General features: G+C 42.5%; 1 protein-coding gene across 2 annotated transcripts; it reads left to right on the forward strand.

Annotated features, from left to right (window-relative positions):
* Positions 1–338: 338 nt before the first annotated feature.
* On the forward strand, positions 339–22162 carry RB195_013557 (uncharacterized protein; the record flags this gene model as incomplete). 2 transcript variants are annotated; one of them, XM_064203438.1, is made up of 4 exons in its annotated part: positions 339–425; positions 14719–14817; positions 18696–18794; positions 21869–22162. In XM_064203438.1, 4 exons carry the CDS (start codon positions 339–341, stop codon positions 22160–22162), a joined length of 579 nt encoding a protein of 192 aa, XP_064059319.1. The 2 variants fall into 2 exon arrangements, with proteins under 2 accessions (XP_064059319.1, XP_064059320.1); XM_064203439.1 differs by lacking the exon at positions 339–425 and adding an exon at positions 9726–9743.

Raw genomic sequence — 22162 nt, forward strand, 5'->3', positions numbered from 1 at the left:
AGCACTTAGTGGGACCTTTTGCTAACGCAATATAAAGCAGTAGCGCGCTAACGAAACCTTCATTTCTAATTAACGAGTACCAGTACCTTCACCTTCAGGAGCAACTCCCAAAGCTCTACATGATCGCTAAAAATGCAGAAGGAAACCCTCGCTAATACGTCGAGATTCCATGCAATGTGCTACCAAGACAACGCTTTTGATTCGTGCTAAAATGGGCCGAGTTTGTGGCGGAGCACCAAACTGCAGTGACAAATCGCGAATTAAGGAAAACCACGACGAAATACTCCCCGGAGAACCGCGCTCGGTACGCAAATTTTTCTCTAATTGCACGCCTAACGATGCCTGACGATGAAGTAGGACCGCTAACGGCTTCTTTGACAATATTAACCGATGAATGGGCAGCTTTGAGCAGCCCGCCGCCCATGGTGGGTAGAAAAATCAGAATCTTCTGGAAAATTTCGAGCGAAAGCAGAAATGAAACGATAGGACTCTTTCAAACTGGGACTATAGTATTTTTATGTGCACGCTTTGCCGAGTCGTAGCGTAATTGCTAACATCCAAAATGAGAAAAGGATTCCACACGTTCGGAAAACGGCGGAATTAATAAACAACACCATCGATAATAACAAAAAAATCGATGAGAGTTATCTAAGAGAAGTTTGTTGAGTATCGAATAGTGAGGAAAACAGGAAGAAAATCTTATTCGCAAAGAGGTGTAGTCAGTTATAAAGAATGTAAGCTGCATGAACGATGAGAACTTCACCACAAACAGAAGTAGAACAGAAAGGTGCAGCATTTAGAAAGGAAATGCGGCTCAGAATAAATCCACAGCATTACTTTAGCAAACTTCTTAACGATTTATGCTCCAGCGCTAAACACTTTAATGAGAATTCGGCACTAAAATTGTGAACCACCTCATTCAATGATGCTTGTTTTGGCGAGTTTCGACGTTTAGACAACAATTGACCCAGGTGAAAGGTGCAAGTGAGGGCAGCACAATGAGCTCAAGGTAATTTTGCGCCTTTCAAAGGAACTCAGCAACAAGGGAAAAGTGCTAAAGATTGAGTGAAAATAAGAGACATAAAGTATGAAAGCGATGTTCTCTACGTACGAATTTGTGTTTGTTCTTCAAACACAGAAATTGTCTCTAGATTAATGCTTCACGAACTTCATTAACTAGATTTCGCTCAAGTAATGCAATAAAGCAATTTATCTTCATATTCTCAGTTAGGAAAACTTTCTACGGTCGGTAAAATGGACAAACAGGCAAAAGAAGAAAAGTTTCTTGGAAAACGATTAATGAATCTCTAGGTTTTTGAAAGAAAATGGAAAATATGTCGTGCTGCCTATGTTGATAATAGGAACTGTAGCTTTTCCACCAACACTCACTCTTTTTTTTTTCAAATTGCTTTCTGCAAATATTTCCTATAACGCTCATTCTACAGAGTAAAATCACAGCAAGCATCACAGCAATCCTATACGTATTCGACAACGTTGTGAGAAAACAGTGAAGTTCTCTCAGATGGGAAGGTTCTGATCATATGATATGGGTATGGATAATGAAAAGTAAACAAAGGTCAGAGAACCTCCAAGAGTAAACAAGCATGGATGACCAGGACACCAGGAGCTCTAGCGAATCACAACCTTTGCTTGTTTACCTCGGTTGATTTTTTGAAGAAAAGAATAACTGAGATGGTAGTGCTGCGAACTATTGGTAGCCGCAAAATATTGACGCCGGACTCTGCAGAAAGGAGTGAATTTCGAAAATAAATTACTCTTGTGCTTCTGACATATTCGGCCTCGTTAGAGAGCAATCCTGTTCGGAAAAAAAAACACTTAAAATTGAGGTACTAAACAACAGTAGCATGTCAAATATTCGGAAACGATTCGGAAATGTCCGTCGGCTTTGTTGGCCCTGGCAACATGTGCCATCAAAATCAACGAAAAAACTGAGCTACAGTAGCCGAGACTTGACATCCGAAATCAGCACGTCAAGAAAGACGTAACAGTTTTGACGTAACGACGAATGGCAGTTCAGATATGACCTTTCTAATGCAAATTGAGCAGAACCAAAACTTCAACGGAGATTAATAGACGACAGAAAAAGTGCGAATTTAATGACAACCGCATTGATTCGGCTCGGACTTTCATAAAGCACGAAAATTGGGCAGAGGTACCAATTTTACCCCTATTTGATCGGTAAATTATTCTGTTCACCCTCGACGACACCAGTTTGAACAGAATGACGAGAAATATGTAAAAGCAGAAATAGAATTGATGTATAGTATACAAGGTGCATCGGAATTTTAAAATGTGTTTATATCTCCAATCTGAACCAACCGGAGATGAATTTTATTTTTTAACGAAAAAATCCTGTTATATCCAAATAGATAGCATCATTTTTATCGTGATTTTCGGACCAAACCTGCATAAGAATTCTTGGGAATGAATTGTTTCTTGGAAATCTACAATGATGCACTTCCATAAACATGATGACTGATCCATTTGAAGAATGCAAAATCACCCACAATATGTAACTTTTTATAGTTTTTTCGAATGAAAAATTACCCACAAAGGGTAAGGAAATCCCTTGATGTAAGCTTGAGGTTACATAAGATGGACGTCGCCAATAAATAGTATAACATTTTTTTACGATTGGAATATTTCTACAAAATTTCCAAAAGCCTTTACAACTTTGAGTAGGTAACCGGGAAGAGTACGCAGTGGGATTTCCAGGAAGTGAACCTTTGTGGTTTTCTTCTAAGCACCTGTCGAATACCAAGGAATGAAAATGTAGCTTCTCAGAAGCACAAGCAGTAAGTCTCGTTTCCCGGTCACATCCTGCAAATCAGGTTCTCCAGAAAATCACCGGCACTCACAAGTGGATAATCAAGGGACTTCTCATGATCAGCTCCGCCTTCATCCCAGTTCGCAGGTTTGAGTTTCATCGATTATCGCCTCTAAACAATGAAATAGGAGTGATCCTCAATGTCAGCAATGAAGGAAAAGCAAATCGCCGAAATCCATAGTCAGTGTTGGAGATTATAAGCTCCGCCTTGTAACTACGCCACACGATTCACTAAATCGCTGTGATCCTCCATGGAACAGCAGTACCGAACACTAACACAGGACACATTAGAGGAATAGTTAATCACCCTGAAGATGATCCAGTACTTGCTAGTTATTCCGCCATGGAATTCGCTGTTGTCATGAAAAAGCGGAACAATTCCGTTGTACTAGCGACTTTACCCCGGAAAGCATTGATATTCACGAGAAAAAAAGGAATCTTCTCGATCTTCCCACAACATGAGTGGGATAGTTTCGTTTAAACTATTTACAAACTGTAAGATCACAGTCAGCACTAGTTGATTGTTCACCGGCCACAGAGAAAGTATTTATTCCAGACGCTTTAGAGAATAATTCAAATTCATCTACGTTGGTGAACAAGTTTACTTTTAAGAAAAAGGAAAACAAAGCTTCTCGATGGCTACATACTACGAACAAAATTTTGGAGTAGTTCTGATTAAAAACAAAAAAAGTAATTGCAACTTAAAGAAAAATTACTAATTTTACAAGCGTGAAGATATTAAAGATGGACAGCATGGATTGGAGGAAGGCATACACGAAATTTTGCTATCTACACCAGTTTTTACAAGCTCCAAAATTGACTTATTAAATTATAAATCCCAGCCGTTTACAGCACGCTTTACGGTAATCACTGTTGATCCCAAACCTTTAGAACACTAGGCGCGGACGTGTATCAATTGTGGTTCACAGCGAAAGTCTAAGCCTGTCCGCAAACTTCAGAGCCAAGCTCGGTTTGGCGGCTCTGCGGTTTTAGTGGTTATCGACTATTCACAACAGTGCGCTCAATAACCACCAAAACCGCAGAGCCGCCAAACTGGCACCGTACAGTGGGTGTAGCGCAGACGGTAAGAGGTGCCGCTGTGTCTGCACCATCGATCAATGGTTCGGAACCGCCCTACTGCCAACCAAGCCTTTCATCCCTCCGGGGTCGATAAATTCGCAGCAGATTTGTGTGGGAGAAAAAAGCAGACTTGACACATCGGCTAACCCCCACAATGCATTGTGTGGGCCAGTTACACGCTAAAACTTCAAACGATTCTGAATTGAAGTGAACGTGGAGGCGCGTCCCGAATGGATTGATTAACGTCAGACACTTTATCTTTTATTCTCTACTAGAATCTCTGAGCTATGAATACACGACCATCGTCTTCAAAATTCAGGAAATCTGAGAAAATGTTGGCGACATGTTACAAAAGAGAAAGGAAATGTTGCATTTCAACGTAAGGTTCCTAATAAGCACCTTCAAATCGCGCTTCTTTACCTAAGGAACACAACACGGCCTTAAAGACATCACCCCACGAATCTGGGGTGGTGCGGGTTTCAGGTGAGTTATGCCTAAATGGGGTCGTAGATTATGGAGAGGAGGGTGATTCCGTCTATTTCTTCCTGACTGCCGTAAAAAACGGTCCGGTAAGGTACGGCTTCGAGCGTTCCGGCGCGCTATTTTCTACGAGTTCGATTGGAGCGCGCCAGCCTTGTGCACGCGCCGCATCTTCTGGGCCGTTTTTACGGCAGTTTGGAAGAAATGGACGGAATCACCCTCCTCTCCATAATCTACGACCCCGTATAGGAACTCTCCACCTGAAATCCGCACCACCCCAGATTCGTGGGGTGATGCCTCTAAATAAAAGCGTCTTAAGTAAAGTAATTCTTATCGATTAAAACAGCGAACGGGAGAAATTAACGCCAATCTTGAAAAAAGCACAAGCTACAGCTTATCTAACCATAACTTCTCGTAACAAATTGAAATTTAATGTTTAGAAAATAAACAACTTTATGGAACTAAGTAACTAACCACATAAGCGTACAAGCCGCAGTTTTTTCACTTCTCCATACCGAATAACTCGGAGTCGTGGCGAAAAATGGATTGAGTGATTAAGAACTCAGTCTCTTCTACCTCTCGTTCAAGATTACCTACACAGAAGCTCGAAATGAACAACAATCTGTGGTTTACAGCAAATTAAAATATGAACTGCTATACAAATACAGATTATCTGCAGAAAACGGAAGGTGACGAGGAGTACCCATTTCCATTTTAAAAGTCTCCTCAGTTATACGGATTCAAACTCGAGAACATCTAATCGATAGGAATTTTTTACGTATGCACTGCTAAATATTAGACACAACTCAATTTGTGATTCGAAGTAGTGTGTTATTTAATCCACAGATGAGTAATCGATAACTAAGAAAGATTGGTTAGCCAGTATACAGTGGCTATGTAAGTGACGTCGACTCTGACGCCGTCTAACTCAAAAAACTGCGCATCTGAAGGCTTTCATCCATAAGTTGGGTATTCCATAAGTTAGGCTGTTGAATTGGCAGAGAAGCACGGCTACCAATAAGCTGTTTTCGACCTACTGTGGTACTCAGAAGGTTATCAATCAGTCGGCTTCGCTCTTTCGTCGACATAGGCTTTGCACAACTGCCCGACTTTGAAATCAAAGCGCCCGCAAGTCCGTCACCTCCCTCTTGAAAGTCGGTCGGAACCAACTGCAGAACACCGAGTCTTTGCTAGTTCTCTTCGCTCCGCACAGAGTTCGCATCAAACCATTTCTATCCAGATCGATAGGATCAGTTCGCAGCACAGCGGTTCATCGAACAAAAATACGGTACAAAGTGTTCTTATGCGTTACCAAGCGAAATATAAGAACTATATACAAAAATACGTGGAATTCCAGTTAAGGCAAGGATAAAATACAAAGTGCATGAGGTTGATAACCTGTGGAAGCGAGCTGAGGGGTTGAGCCTGTGTTTTTATCCTCTCAGACAAATCTGGCACAAATTTATCGACCCCGGAAGGATGAAAGACTTGATTGACTCTAACAAAAAAGAGTTTCGAACCATCGGTGATGCAGTCACAGTCGAGCTTCTTACCGACTGCGCTACATCCGTCCTTTAATGATACCGATTAAAATTTGCTAGTTCATACAAATGGCGCATGAATAGAACACGTCTGAGAGAAAAGCAGTTCAAAGTTGGGAAGAGCATTGTTACATGTAACTAGAACCTTACGCTTTAGAAAAAGACATTTTTCCTCAAAGTAAGTGTGTAAAACGAACTGTATATTTATTTATTGAAAACATCTGCAGGTATGCCATAAAACAAAAAACAAGATGGAAACGAACTCATTACAATTCCGCCTGAATCTTACACAACAAGACTGGCCCTTCAAAGCATAAAGAGTGGTGGCTTAGCAGGTCATTCTCCTGCTATAGAAGGTGAGATATGCTCACGCGAGATCCTTTTCCCAGACCCAGAACGCTACGGTAGATAAACCGATACCAGGGTTTGGGTGACCAAAACAGGTATCCGTTTATCTGCCGTAGCGTATATGGTTTCAGTCTTATAAAAGGCTCTCGACCTCGACCCAGCTGGTTCCCTTTGCCTTGTCACGGCCTTTTTCTGACGACGCTACAAGATATGTCTGGACAAATGCGCAACCATTTCTCCGGTCATGAGTTCGAAACCAGCCACCAGTTGCTTCGCAGGGGGGTGAAGTGATATTCAGCTGTTGATAGATGGATTCCGAAGAGAATTGATTTTTGTAGATTGGAAGATGCACTCAACATGTACGTGACCAATGATTGTGAAGATGCTAATTATGGGGGAGAGGGGAAGAGGGGACGGTCGCCGAACATAATTATGCTTCGCAGAAAGAGTAAGTGGAAATCATAGCAAACCACAATGGATGGCAGTTAATTTATCTAGCATTTTTTTGGGGTGAAGCCCTCAAATGGTGTGGAGGCAAAAAAAAAAGTTCGATTTCGTCCTGAAGAATGGGCCGGATATGAAAGCAAAGCTTTGCCTCCAGCTGGAAAGAATGTGGAAAAACTAGCGGAAGACGAACGCTTCGATGAAATGACGTCCGCGGCAATTCATCAGATAGACAATGGAAGCACTTAAAACTGATCCATGCTTGCACTTGGCATTTCCACCGAAATTAAATACAAATATTTTGATGTAAGAAATCACCCATGTTAATTCTACCATAATACTTCACCTACGGTTTCGTTCATCAACACTGATGACGGTTATTCTACTTTCGATATATTCGATATCAGTTCACTTATGAAAATTGCTAGAATCAATCAGTGGCGCCTTTATTTCTCGACCCTTCAACTTACTTTTTTTCTCTTAGTAACACTAGCTTACATGTTATAGATCCTCTAAAACTAACGCTTAGGCCTTAGAGCCCCGATTGATTTAATTATTTACTTCAACAAATAAAGGCGCCACTGAGTGCCCACCCCCCCCCCCCCCCCTCTCACCACAACAATAAAGGATTCTTAAGAAGTAATAAGCAGAGTACAGCTAGAAGACATTCAGTTTCCATTGTTCTACTTCTTTTGTCGAGAACACTGTGGAAACATAAATTAAGGATATAACCACTAATTTCTATAGCAGAAGAAGTAAGAGTTTAAAAGTCAAAGTCGAAAATTACATGTACTTTTTCTAATAGGAAGAGCAAACGCTGCGCCAAGAACAGATAGCGAGACTTGAGAAGAACACTCTCGTTCGGGCGAGGACGTTAGAATGATGAAGCGGTTTCTCCCAAAGGTGCAATGGTCACACAAAAACCTACAACGAACTAACAATAAGTATAAATTGCAGCAGCGAAGGAAATATTACGAATTTCAAGCTCATTTCAGGAAAGTAATGCTCTAGTAGTAGGAAAATAATATAAAAACAACAACAAAATATGATCAAATGACAACGACAACTATGAGTACGGCACAGGTTACCTGTCTTGTTCATTCCAGCTGACATCCGGTCTGCTTGCTGCCGCATTCACCGGAGAAACTTCTGCTGTCTGCAGGATGTTCCCATGGTTTATCCATCAAGTAATATCTGCAGAGAGAATAATGCAGAATCTTTACAAATGTCCTACTCATTGATCAAATCTCATAACATTAATCAGCTCATAATTTCTGGCGGTAGCGACAGAGCTTTATCAATATCAGTGCCAAAACAAAGTAATCCGTAAAGATCCTGCTCGGTTTCCTATCAGTGAATTAAAAAATTCGATTTGAACCATAGATAGATGCAACTAAATTCCAATTATTCCAACTAACATCACCCGAATTTTACTGCTTCGACTAGCTTTACTTTCCAATGGTCCACAATCTGCACGCACAGCGATGCAAAGTTAAATTTTAAACAAAAAACCAGCGAGAGGTGCCCAAAAGGAGGGGAAGCGAGGAGGTCGTTTACACCAAAAATAATATTACTCCACAGTTCATGGATCTTCTGAACCCATTGCTAAGGTTTTAGGGACATTAAGTTAGTAGGACCTTACTAGCTCTAGCCCACACCCTAGTAACTTTCGCCTACTCCACGGGAATATTGACTCACACCCCTTCCCGAGGAACATCGCCCCAAAAAACCGTATCATAACATGACCATTGTCTCACAATGGAATACTTCTATTGACTTTAATTGTCCATTTATAAAAAGTGAAGTAAAAACAACATATTTCTTCAAGCAGGTCGATCTCTTTCCATCAAAAGATGCAATGTCTCTTGTCCTTTCTCCCCTGAGGAACTCCACCGGAAAAGAACAGGAGGAGACAACATTTCAATACTACTGATAATTTTTGCTACAAGAAAAAGCAACAAAGACAAAGCTTATCCGAATAAAAAAGTAGCTTTTGCCCAGAGGTCTTCAAAAAACCATCTGATATTTTCAAACGCAAATTGAAACTAGACAGAAAAAAAGCTAAATGAAGTGAAACAAACTCATAAACTTTCACATTTACAAACAACTTATAAGAAAAAGAAAAATTGTGCATCTGAGTAGGCTGAAACACATGACAAAGATAGAGTAAAATTCAGAAAACAAGAATTTTATATATTCACATAAGAAATGTCTTTGCGCCAATGTAAAATGATCACTGATGATGTTTCCCTAACTATTTTTTTCAAACTTTGTTTTCCACTACGTGAGCCCAAACTCTTCACAACCACTACATCCTTGGTGAACGTTTTTCTTTCTTCAATGGGCGGAAAGAATTAATCCACAGGGAATTTTTTACGCCTAATTAGAAGTAAAATACAATACAAGTAAAACACGGAATACACACGAATGTCATAGCTTTTCACTTTGATTGATCGAAAAAAATATAACGAAAACAGCAACGCAGTCCAGCAAGAAACGGCGACAGGACAAGGAATACATCGCATTCGATAACCTACAATGAGAACAAGACAACTATAGATCACCTTGTAAGCTCCGACACTATCATTGGCTGTAATTTCAACGATGTTCGAATGAAGAATGTGGCCACATACGATTCGAGTTAAAAACGACTTGAAACTCGGTGCAGTTGCGTAAGTGCTTGCGGTCGAAGCGGTGCGGTGAAGCGTAGCGGACGGGCCCGTGAGAAACGCTTGCGCCAGTCATCGCCGCATTTTGTGGTGGTCCCACCTCGATCCTAACCGCCCCGCTTCGACCGCAGCCGCTTATGCAACTGCAGCGTGCTTCATGCCATTTTGACCCCGCCGTACAGACCTATCAGCATCCCCTAATATCTGTTCCAGGCTAGAAGTTGAGGACTGCTAGACTATGTGCGCTTCAAGGAAACTTCAATTATACGAAATAATCCCAACTTTATCTGGATACTGAAGTCAGGACAGCACAGAATGCGAGATGACAACAAGGTGACAATAATTAGCTTTTTTCGGAATTCCGTGTGGCGCAGCAATTCGTTAATGTGCCGCATTATTACGTCTTTTTTGCGCATTACACCGTAGCTTCCGATCGGACAGCTGGGATGCTTCCGTACCCAGATTCAGCTGTGTGGTCGTAGCCTTGTTTCAACTACTTTATATATTTTTAGGCATTTGCAAGCTATTTAGCCAGGATCATAAAGCATATTTAACGTATATTTATGAAGTAAAGATACACAGAGGGCCGGGATGTGGTTGCCCCAATTATCTCTTGCGCTACGAACGTTCTTCCCTACAATAGGCTCAATTTTGGGTGGAATAATCACTATAAGGGGGCAAAAGGTAGCTGGAGTGGGAGGAGGACATTAAACCCTGGTCTAATTGTTCTTCCGAGCGCAAAAACGTCTATAGAGCACAGAAATCGTTCGCAAGCGATAATGTCTTCCCCACTTGAGAAGGCGATGCTCCATCAATGAACACTTCATCACTGGAAGTGAAAGGCTGAGTCAGTCGAGGACACAAAATATGTGCATTGGTCTTCGAGGATCCATGACCTGTAGGTTTAAACTACGAGGAGAAAAAAAAGGAAATAGAGCTGGACTGCTAATGCTTGAACTTTACCAAACTCCCCATTCAGGCTTACTAGTAGTGAATAGCCAAGTCATCTCATGTAGCACTTCCAACAAGGAAAAGGACCCGAGTTTGGTTTGAGAGGAGGCTTCTTCGCAATTCGCATCCGACAGTTAGGAACGATCTTTGTGCTCTAAGAACGGTTTCTTGCGCTCTAACAGCAGTTCGAGTACAGTTCAATCAGAGCAGTATTAGGTGAAATCTCCCCCCTTCCTTTTGCCCTTATGAGATCTTCGATCAGTATACAAGAACGCCACACCCATATTACAAAGGTGTGGCGGGCACATCTTCAAAGGATGTTTGTAACATAAATAGATCGACAAATGACACGAGCAACTGGAATAACACCTGGACGCGCTACCGTAGTATGAATGAGGCTCATAGTAAGTTGACTGGAAAGTTCTGAGCAGGCAACGTTCCACAAACCTCGCATCTGTCCCGTTTGTAAAGTTCAGGCGCCTAGCCTATGTGTCTGAAGGTGTGAAATGGGGATCATACTAGGGTTTAGCGATGATTTCTGTTACAGAAACAAAGTGCACTTCCGTTGCAGTGTTAGAAAAAATATGAGTTCTGTACATTACACCCGACGCATCTGCGCTGTCTCTACTCGCTCATGCCGATTCTTGGGATCGAATAATTCCAGTAATTGGATAGTCATCCACTTCTACCGGGCGCTATGTGCTCCAGGGATAGTGGGGGAGCAAGTACAGCGTTATAGTTTTACTAAAATCTGAAGCTAGCTGAATGTTATACTAGACAAGGGGAAGCTACAAGGAAAAGAAATACTGGAAGCTAGGCTTTCACTATTTTGTAATAGCGAAACAATAACCACGACCGTACTCGAAGTATAGTCGGGTAAAAACGACGTGAAGCACGGGGCATTTGCGTACGCGCTCAAAACAGTGCGGTGGAGGCAGCAGTTGGGACCGAGGTGGGACCATGACAAACAGCAGCGATGGGTGGTCTCAGCAACAGTCCAGATACGCTCCTAACCGGTACGCTCCACCGCACCGCCTCGAGAGAAGCCACGTACGCAATTGCACCGCGCTTCATGTCGTTTTAACCCTACTATACATAGCGCCTTTTTAACGTTCAATACGAACTTAACGCTAAATGTCAAACCTCATGCTCAGGCTCTCAGACATCTTTTCTTTCTATGTTTTCATGTACAGTTCCCGGTAGTTATTTTCACCCGAGTGATTCCGACACAGCGTAGTTTTTATAGTATGGTCAAAACAACATGATGAACTGTGCCGTAAGCGACTGTGCTCAATGCGGCGCGGTGGAGAAAGTGGTTGGAATCGAGACGGGACCATCGCAGACGGCAGCAATGAACGGTGATTGAAGATGCCCTCCTCGACGGTCGATCGCAGCCGCTACGCTCCACCGCACCGCTTCGAACGCAAAACCTTATGCAGCTGCACCGTGCTTCATATGTTTCTGACCGGGCTATACTTTCTCTCTGACAGAACTCTGCATACCATTTCTTCTGCTATAAGTGAATGCGCAGCACGATCCCATGGCACACATAACTGCCGCAGCATCTATGCGATTGTTTTTTGTATTTTTTCAAACAAATGCTTTAACCTGTCCAGCTCCACAGTCATAAGCTCGAACAATTCCATATCAATTCTGAGGCAAAAATTGTTGACTAGGGAACACATACAAACGATGAACCCGAGTAAACTCCGAACATCAAAAATCGGCAATCTCTGTTGCGTTCTGTGGTCGCGAGACTGTTGTAGACAAATGTGTTGTAAACATATACACAACGAAACACCGTAGCGTATTCTCGAAACTTCTGCAATTATGCACGCGGTCGCTGCTGGAATCGTTTTCATTTGCATACAATCGCAAAAAATACAATCCTCTCTATAAGAAGCACATTAAGTTCGTGAATGGTCATTAAGCTTCATGTCAGAGATGTTGGTTCGTTATTGTCGCCTCATTTTCTCTTCACTTTCTCTTCATGTTTTGTGTTTGATTAAAGGCATCATCCCACGGATCTGTATTGATACGGATTTCAGGTGGACAATACCTATACGGGGTCGTAGATTATGGAGAGGAGGGTGATTCCGTCCGTTTCTTTCGCCGTAAAAAAAAACAGCGCGGAAGATGAGCGCGTGCACAAGGCTGGCGCGCTACAATCGAACTCGTCGTAGAAAATAGCGCCCCGGAACGCTCGAAGCCGACCTGCGGGGATTTAGCTCAATTATTTCATCAAAGTGTTCCTCCCACAGAAGTTGTAAAATCTTTACGGCAACGAGTAGCAGTTGTGACTTCCGTGTTTCGAACTGTGATGTTTCGCCGAGCAAATCTAAACATTTCTTAACTCAGATTTTTATGGGAATGTTGAGTTTATAGCTTTGGAATTGCATAGTATTATTGGCATGAAAACGTGCGGAACCATTGTCTAGTTAAGACAGCATTCAGTTGTTTATATCCTTTGTAAATATTGGTGCAGTCGAGATTTATGCGTATTAAGTCGAGTTTAGATCACTTAGGTAACTCCGCGAAAGTTATTTCTTTTGAGAAGAAGAAGAATATGTTGCTTTTTTTGCTACGTTCATAGGGGCGATAGGGAGAAGCCGGACCCTAATCAGGTGAAGGGGGTTTAGCTCATGGGGTGCAGCTCAAGCGAAGGGGGTCATTTCGCCAACTGCCAGAAGTGAAGGTCCCTCCACCAACCGTCTAAAAGTGAAGGGGGTCGGAACACCGGCTTCGACTATCGCATCTATGGCTACGCTTTAAACAATACACATCAATGACGTAGATATGCAAAATGTTCACGTGCCTTCCGTCATCTCAAGTCCTGAGCGTTCTTTTGAATGTAGCTTTATTATAGTTTTTTTCTTCTTCTTCGAGAAACCATTCGCCAAATTATTCCGTGCTCCACGTGGTAACGCGCAATACCACATTTGCATTGCATTTGTTGAATATTATTCTTCATTCCGTGGTTGTCGCTGGCAACTTGCACAATATATAGTTCAGATGTTCTCGTGTCCTGGAACCTGGGGATACTCTTGTTTGTGCTTTATAATAGTGTGCCTACGAAGTTTTTTTTGGATGGAACCTTTACTTGCCTGGCGTTTCGGCTTTTTCGCCGTCAACAACGGAAGTCATATATATTGGAAATAGTCTTACGTATTGTTCCACCGGATATACGGTGGCTGGTAGCACGTTCTTGTCACTGCTCAGTTTATCAGCGAAAGAGTGTTGATGTGTGTGGATCAGTAGCGACGATACGGATAATTTGATCTACACATACAAAATCAAGCAATCATAGGTCACACAGGATTGTTCCGATCAATCTCAATTTAGACTTCTGAAAAAAAGCCGAAACGTCAGGCAAATGAAGGTTCCATCTAAAGAACCTCGTAAGTACACTTTCAGAAGAAATGTACGATACATTGTCTTTTTTTTTCTTTGCGATAATGATAATGCTTATACATTACTGCATTATTTTCGCTTGGACTGTTCTTTGTTCTTGTTCTTTCTCTCTGCCGTCGTCCGTTACATATCACCGTTACATGTTTTTCTTAAAGATTTATTCTGGTTAGTAAACCTATAGTAATACTTTAAGGCAATCCGAGAGAGAATGGTCTCAGGAAATTTTTCGTATCGTAGAACCTTTATCTACTGCATAAATACAAATATTTATAATCTATGTTGTTAAGTCGTCGTGTCTAAGTTTTATGTTTAGATCCAACGTCAGAAGCGAGGGCATGCCTATTTTTTGTTTGTTTGTTTTTTGTTTGTCCTATTTTATTTATTTGTGGTGTTACTGTTCTCTGTATGTGGGTATGCTGCTTACATGTGGAAAACCGAAAAGCTTAGTTCTTCAGACTTTATCTTTATGGCTCCTAACTACCTTCCGAGTGTAGGAAATAATGGGAAAAATGTAGTTGGGGGAAAGGGAGAGGGCTTTTTCGGACGCTCTAACTTAGTTTTATCTCTTAGTAACTTTACTTTATATGTCATAGATCCTTTAAGACTAATGTTTAGGCCTTGGGGCCCCGATTGATTTGATTATTTTCGTCGAGAAATATGGGCGCCACTGAGTGCCCCTTCCCCCCACACCCCCCCCCCCAACTACATTTTACCCGAAAATGATTTGCTGTTCTTTATTTCTTATTATTCATTTTTGCGTTTGAAATTGCCGCAAAGAGGATTGTAGGGATCAATTATTGCAGCTGCTTATTTTGCTATAAGGAAAGTAATTTGATATTTTCCCCCGTAACAGCAAGAAACGCTGAGAAGCAGGAACCTGTCCAAGTTCTTAATGGAAGTCATTGCAGAGGTCAGCTAGAGATTTCCGTGGCTATTTACGTTGCAGATTCGAAAAAAAATCATCGCACAACATATGGTGACGGATTCAACAGCTGGAGTCGGTGGCGTCGGCGCTCCCGCAGGCAATGTGCGCAGTTTTTTCTCGGTTTTGTAAATAAGATTCTCCCAATGTTTTCTCTCATGACGTTCACTTATTAAACTTTCAACTAGTAAATCACTATGAGAATGACTTTTCAACGATAAAGTAGCCCTTTCCTTCTTCTCTTTTCTTCTTGTTTCGTAGCAACGCGTAATTCGGCGATTCAAGGATACCAAGTAACTGGAGATTTACTGTGCTGCCTGTTACAATTTTATTCTTCAAGTCTTCATTTTTGATAACATTTTTCCCTTTACAAAAATTCGTCTATTTGTGGTCACTACTGCTGAAGGAAATGCTGTTTAGGATTCGGTATTGAGCAAAATATAGTTGGAGAGGGGGCACTCAATGGAGCCCTTATTTCTGGACGCCCTAACTTACTATGTCCCTTACTACTTTAGTTTACATATCATAGATCCTCTAAGACTAATGCTTAGGTCTTAGGGCTCCGACTGAGTTAGTGAGCCCAATTTAGTTATGTACTTCCAGAAATAAGGGAGCCAGTAAATGGCCCTCTTTCCAAAGTACACCTTACCCTCAGTCATTCCCTAAGGACAGCAAACCGTCGTGAGTAGAAAAGACAAAAAAAACGTCAATGGTTCAAACGTAGGGGAACAAAGAGGGGTTTGGCGGACGTTGTTTGTGTTTGTTCGATGCCATTGGAACCAGTCGCAACGTTTGCGGCAGTTCCCTCGCTCGCCGCTTCACTTTCGATTTCATTTGCTTGCTAATTTGAATATTATTGAATGAATAGTGTCATTGTTGACAGATTCGATTGTTGACGTCCGTGAATGGCTCAATAAAACAACTTACAATAATTCTCTGCTCACGTATTCTACCAAAACCACTATACCTTTTTGAATTTTGCATCAAGCTTTTCATTAGTCGCATAGCCACCGCCAGTCAGACAGCTGTCTTCTGTCATCACCAACACATCGCCGATGTCACTTTGATATCCGTAAAATCATAGGAACCGTTCGAACAAAAGCTTGAAATTGTACGTAAATTGCATCGTTCGCAATTTACGAGAGTGTGTCCGCAATTGTTATAAACTAAAGAAAACGTTCATTTAAGTGCACCCTTGAAAAGATGCGTAGAAACCGGCCTGTTATCGTTTTTTTTTTCTTTCGCACTGCGTTCAGCTTTTATCGACGGCTATGATGAGGTCGAGAATTGCAATCACCACTTTTGTTGATGTATAAAATGATCCGCAGAAATGATGAACGGCTCCTAGATAAGTTGAAGTGTTGAAAATCCAGTGAAATTGACCAAGTGACTGACCTTACAATAATTCGCTATTTCTTGCCTTTTTTCGACCATTCAATTCAATCCTACAGCAAAAATGACATCAATTCTTCCTGTTCTACTAGCCGTCTTGCCATTTGGATGTTCTGATCGGTTTGTAATCACTTTATGCCATTGGCTGAAAATCTAGACCTGAATAAAAGTTGGCTGAAGTTCCTGTCGTCTACAGACTCATGATTTGGGCTGCTCATGTTGCCATTTAACGTCTTTTCAGGTTATTCCGTACTTTATCTGGCTCCATCAAGTTAAGAGCCGTTAAGAGTGCGGTCAGCTCAGACCTTACACCAAAAAAATCGTTTACTGTTGTTATGCATTCGTTTCACTGGAAATCCTATCTTGGCGCATAACCAGAAGATGGTTTTACTACGCGCATATACGATTTCGTTCTTATGAACAACAATGATCCTCAATATATCAACTATATTATTACACTCGCACTCCTTTTTGCTTTCATACGGATTCGCGGATGTCTCTTTGAAACTTCACTCGACTCTTTTGGTTCCATCTGGATAGCTCCACCCACTTTTGTTTATGCTTGTTTGACTTGCTTTGATCCTAACCATTGAGAGGTATGTTTCCAAAAGATTCTGAAGCGGGTACTTTCTTCCTCTCTGACACCAGGTGAACATGTGAGGATTGTTTACCATTGATTTAAAGTTTAAGCGTACATTTTAGCGCTGGTAGAAAATAAAGCTCCATTTTGAGATCGTAGGAAACATATAGTCGGGTCAAAACGAACGCACGTACAGTTGCGCGCTCTCGAAGCAGCACGGTGGAGATGGCGGTTAGAAAGGTGGGACCATCACCAAATATAGCGAGAAATGGTGTCAGCAAGGGTCCACTCTAGTAGATTCTAACCGCTACGTCCTGCCACACTGCTTCGAGCACAAGCGCTTACGCAGCTGCATCTTCGTGTCGTTTTTATCCAACTATAGTATGTTCTCTACTATCTCAAAATTTAGAGCTTATGTTTAAAATTAGCTTAAATTAAGACCAACGTATTTTGAGCTCATGTTTTCCAAATGGATGTCCGCCATTTGAAAAAAAAAATCGAATCAAATTTTGAAGACAAGTTGTTCTCATCGTTTTAATTCTTTGTGTACATCCAATTTTCTTCTCTTGATTTGCACTACTTTCATTCGAACTGGAATCATCTTATTGAAACCATGCACTATTTTCTATTTCAATGATTGACATTGTATTTCTGCTATCGCAAAACTTACGACTTTATGGAAAGTCCGTAGAATTACAGTTGTTCTCTGACTGGTCATGGTTTTTATGCCGACGCTATGAAAATAAACGCCAGGTTCAAGGTAGTATTTGGGTTGTCCGTGAATGAATGAGACACTGTCAGAAATCACTAGTTCTCTCTGGAATAAGAAAGCGCCAGGCTAACTATTCTAGGAGAACTTTCCAGATCCTCCCGTGGACAGCGTATAAAGGCATCACCCCACGAATCTGAGGTGGTGCAGATTCCAGGTGGAGTATCCTTATAAGGGATAGTAGATTATGGAGAGTAGGATGATTCCGTCAATTTCTTCCTAATCGCTGTAAAAAACGGCCCGGAAGATGCGGCGCTGCACAAGGCTGGCGCGCTCCAATCGAACTCCCTGTAGAAAATAGCGCGCCAGAAAGCCTGAAGCCGTATCTTCCGGGCCGTTTTTTACGGCAATTAGGAAGAAATGGACGGAATCATCCTCCTCTCCATAATTTACTATCCCTTATAAGAATACTCCACCTGAAATCCGTACCACCTCAGATTCGTGGAGTGATGCCTTTAAAAAGGAGATCGCGCCGCTCTTAGGCTGACTGTGATCAAAAACTAACAACGCTACAATCTTCTTCTATGAGCACCCACAGCGCACGCGAGATTACCAACAACATCAACGCTGCACCGGGCCGCTACCTATGCTACCGTATCTCGCTGCTTCGCTCGCTTCAAGTCAGGGATACCAGCCTGAAAACTTAGGATCGCCACAGTCGACAGTCTGTGCTGAACGATGACGATGCTGTACTATGCGACCATGTCAGACAAGAATACGGTCAACACCGACGTCTACATCCGTGCTCACATGGCTTCGAAAACTCGACAGCAGCTGAAGACGCTTGGTCTGGAAACCATACCTATCATCTGACATAGCCCACACTGACTACCATTTGTTCCGAGCTCTAAAAAACTTCATCAGGGCAAAACCACTGAAAAAAAATCCTGATAAACGCAAATGTGAGCTGGAGTTATTCTTTGAGTCGTTGTTATCTAAGTTCTGAGGGAAAGGTGTCCGTTCTCCCCTGAACATGGGCACGAGTTGACGATGAATATGTGGAATAGATTACTGAATAAACTTGTTATTGTAAAAAAAAATGAATAAACAAGAATGAAACTAAAAATGTGTCTCATTACATACCTGGCAACCCAGTAGAAACGAAAATGAGTATCGGTGGCTGTTGTTGACCGTCAGTAAAACTAGTTGCGTACCGATGATTCTATTTTATCCGGTTCTCCTATGTGTGTATGCGTTCTTTATTAGTCGTTCCACTGTAGTTTTTTTTTTCCGTAGCTCCTTCAAAAAATCAAATCCTAGAATTCTGGAGGTCATATATTGATGGGTCGCTCCGCGACAGTTGCACTACCCCTTGTTGTCGCTGTTGTTGCCAGTCTCAGTATCGAATGTCCTGCAACTGTGAGTGTTTAGTACGTCTATTCTGTTATATTTTTACATCCTTGTTTTTCTCGGTTTTCTTTCTTCCCCCTTAGAAATATTGTTTTCTTCAGCTGTATCCGAGTGGACAACTGGACGTATCCAAGTGATAATCAGTACCTTTATAGCGGAACCATGGCGGTTTACCACATCTTAGTGGCGTGGAGTTGACTCGGACGTCGAACTGCGACGCACAGAGGAGGTGCTTTTTCCGACAGGGTACCCCAAGCTGAAGAGTTTGACATATCCGGCATTCTGACTCCTCGGAATCGGAAGCCTGGCTAAGAGTAAACCATTGCTCGAAATTCACCACCGTCTCAGCAAAATGTCTCTACGTGGGCTCCGTGATCCATATTGGTTGGGCTACGACCTTTGGTGAAACTAAGCTCGCTATGGTAGAGCTGCTTAGTTTGGGGAAAAGTCTTCTTGCCACTCCAGCACATACACTGCCTCAGTATCCTGCACACTTGCCCCTGCTGTCTCAGACGTCGGGCGGTATGGCGACCGGTGAGGGTAGATCAAATCTCAGGTTTGATTCTAGACCAAAGCGACGCATGTACAACTTGCCAACTTGCCACTGTCTCAGACTGTGTGCTTACAAAGCGAGAACAATGTACACAGACGCTGACCTGCATGCCCTCCTCAAGGCTGCAGAGCGCATCGAATTCCACCTCATTGCTCTGCAAAACAAAGAGAGCAGAAGGATCGACATACGACAGACAATGACGGCACACTTGTCGCTCGTGGAGAGATGGTTGCGTCGCGAAATGTAGGTAGTGATGGTTTTGTAGAGCACCCATCTTGTCGATTCTCACGAGATCCTGTCACCTATGGCCATTCTTCTCTTCCGCCCTCTGCGCCAAAACCCAAACAGCTTAGTCAACTGCTACTGATCACAATCTGCAGCAGGTGAATTTAAACTGGACGCGTTTCATGAAGAGCTGAAAGAAGTGATCCGCAAAAAGAAGTCCTTCTTCAAGTTTGTTGTCGAGTACTTCAACGCAGAACTGGGAAGGGGGACAGAAGAGGAATACAGAATCCGAAGATTTGCACTAGGTAACCAGAAAGAAAACGGCAAACGCCCGGCTGTTGGTCGCCGCTCGTCTCGTTCATGGGAATCCTCTTTTCATGAAGAAAGATCATCGTCAGTGGACATGCGAATCGCCCAATGGCGACCGGATACGACCGATACTCACCAATCGGAAGTGGTGTCCACTTGACGTCTCAGTAGTACCATCCTTTTGTAGTGATTCTGATTACCGTCTCCTTCGTGCTCAGCCACACAGTGGAAAAGAACATCTGCTATCGGCAACGAAGAAGAAAAGAAGTCGTCTACGACGAGGACTCCTTGTCCCAAAGTGACAGGCACATCGAGGAGGAACCAAACGTGGACCACGAGATGATGCTCAGAGGATTGCGAGCCTTTAGTTCCACCACGGATTCTCCCCTCGAATGTACGAGTCGTTATCAAGAGCATGAAATCTGGCACAGCCCCGGACCTGATTTTATATCAGCAGACTTTATTTTGGCTGGTGGCCACCCGCCTCATTTAATTCTAGCGGCGCACATGACGTCCTTTTTCAGAAGGAAATGCCCAGACCAATGAAAGCTCTCGCGATCCATTCTTATTCATAAGAAAGGTGACCGAGAGGACCTTCGGAACTACCGTCCGATATGCTTGCTGAGCATTTTATACAAAGTATTCCCGAGATCATTCTCTTGCGTCTATCTAGGACGCCGGATGAAGCCCAGCCACAAGAACAAGCTGAATTCCGTCAGGGGTTCAGCTGCATGGACCACATTAAAACCGTTTCGAGGGTCATAGAAGTTTACCGCCTGCCTCTTCTTCTAACCTTTGCCGACTATGAGAAAGATCATAGTCGGCAAAGGTTAGAAGAAGAGGTCATCGAAAGTGTAGAAACGAATGCAATACTATCAGCGCCTATCGATCATGGTGTGGACGCGTTTTTTGAAGACTTTAGCAAATTGCTAAGATCGATACACGACAAAGATATAGATAGAAAGAAAAGATACTTTTCTACCATACCCATTGGAAAAGGGGGTACGACAAGGGGATATATCGCTGTAGCTGTTCACGGCTCCATTGCAATAGATAATGAAATCATTTTCATGGGAAGAAAGGGGCATACGTGTTGATGGAAGATTCCTCTCCGAATTTCCTTTTGCGGACGACATCATTCTCTTCTCGAGAAGTACCAATGAAGCAGAAACAATTCTCAAGGAATTGAACAAAGCAGAAAAAAGAGTAGGACTGCGAATAAACAGAATGAAGACTCATGCTCATGAAGAACGTCTACTGCGAGGACGGACAAATACAACTTCAGAGCACTCAAATTGTGGAAACTTCGCCATACGCCTACCTTGGACGTATATACAAACCTACTTGAAATAAGGACTGAGTGGAAGGATGAGAGCAACACGGGCAGCATTCGCACCCGTCAGGGAAGCTGTGGTCCAACTGACGGACCGAGACATCTGTGCCTATCTGTTTGACTCGAAAGTTCTTCCAGCGCTCTTTTACATATGGAGACGTGGGCAGACTCTGCTGCCGCTAGGATGCTAGTTACTACCCACAGAGGCCTTGAGAGATGTCTTCTGAAGCTCAGCCGGCGCACGCAACACCTAGTCGGTCTTCGCAGCTCCTACTTAAGAGCAATGTCCCATCTTAGCGACCCAACGGAATAGATATCGAAAACAATACATAGATGGACCGGCCACATTATGAGAAAACTCGACGGTAGATGGACTAAAAGAACCTTGAGGTGCAGAATTCTAAGAAGCCGCCAAGGAGATTGGTTGATTTGTTTGCTGCACGAATGGACCAGCTGAGAAATCAGTTGGATACGGCTAAGGGCCTCGTCAACGTCACTCACGAAATTGCACGTTCGGTGAAGTCGGACCATCTAAGTATCTAAATAAGTATAGCAGCTTAATTTTAGGTGGAAGTATAACTCAGTTCTTTTGAACATGAAAATGCTGCTACGTAGCATCGCATATCTTTTCAAAATGAAATATTTTCACTTCTTTTCTTCCAGACTGTTCTTCACCACTGCCGACACCGAACCGTTCGATGTGATGTGCGATGGGGTTGGGCGAGAGAAGAAAAACGCATTTTCGCCCCAAATGTCCAGCACTTGAAATCACAAGTCTGGTCACCTTGGCTTGAAGTTCAAAACAGTTGGCCTTCTGTAGGCGAACATCGACGAGGTAGTGGAAGAATATCATTGACTACGCTCGAGCGACCATCAAAAACAGCAAAATTAGATCTCATAGCCGGTATTTTACTTATCTTCGTTATTGATATGTTACTACTAAGTTTCACATTCTAA

Source organism: Necator americanus, chromosome V (assembly GCF_031761385.1).
Source record: "Necator americanus strain Aroian chromosome V, whole genome shotgun sequence".
Taxonomy (NCBI): domain Eukaryota; kingdom Metazoa; phylum Nematoda; class Chromadorea; order Rhabditida; family Ancylostomatidae; genus Necator; species Necator americanus.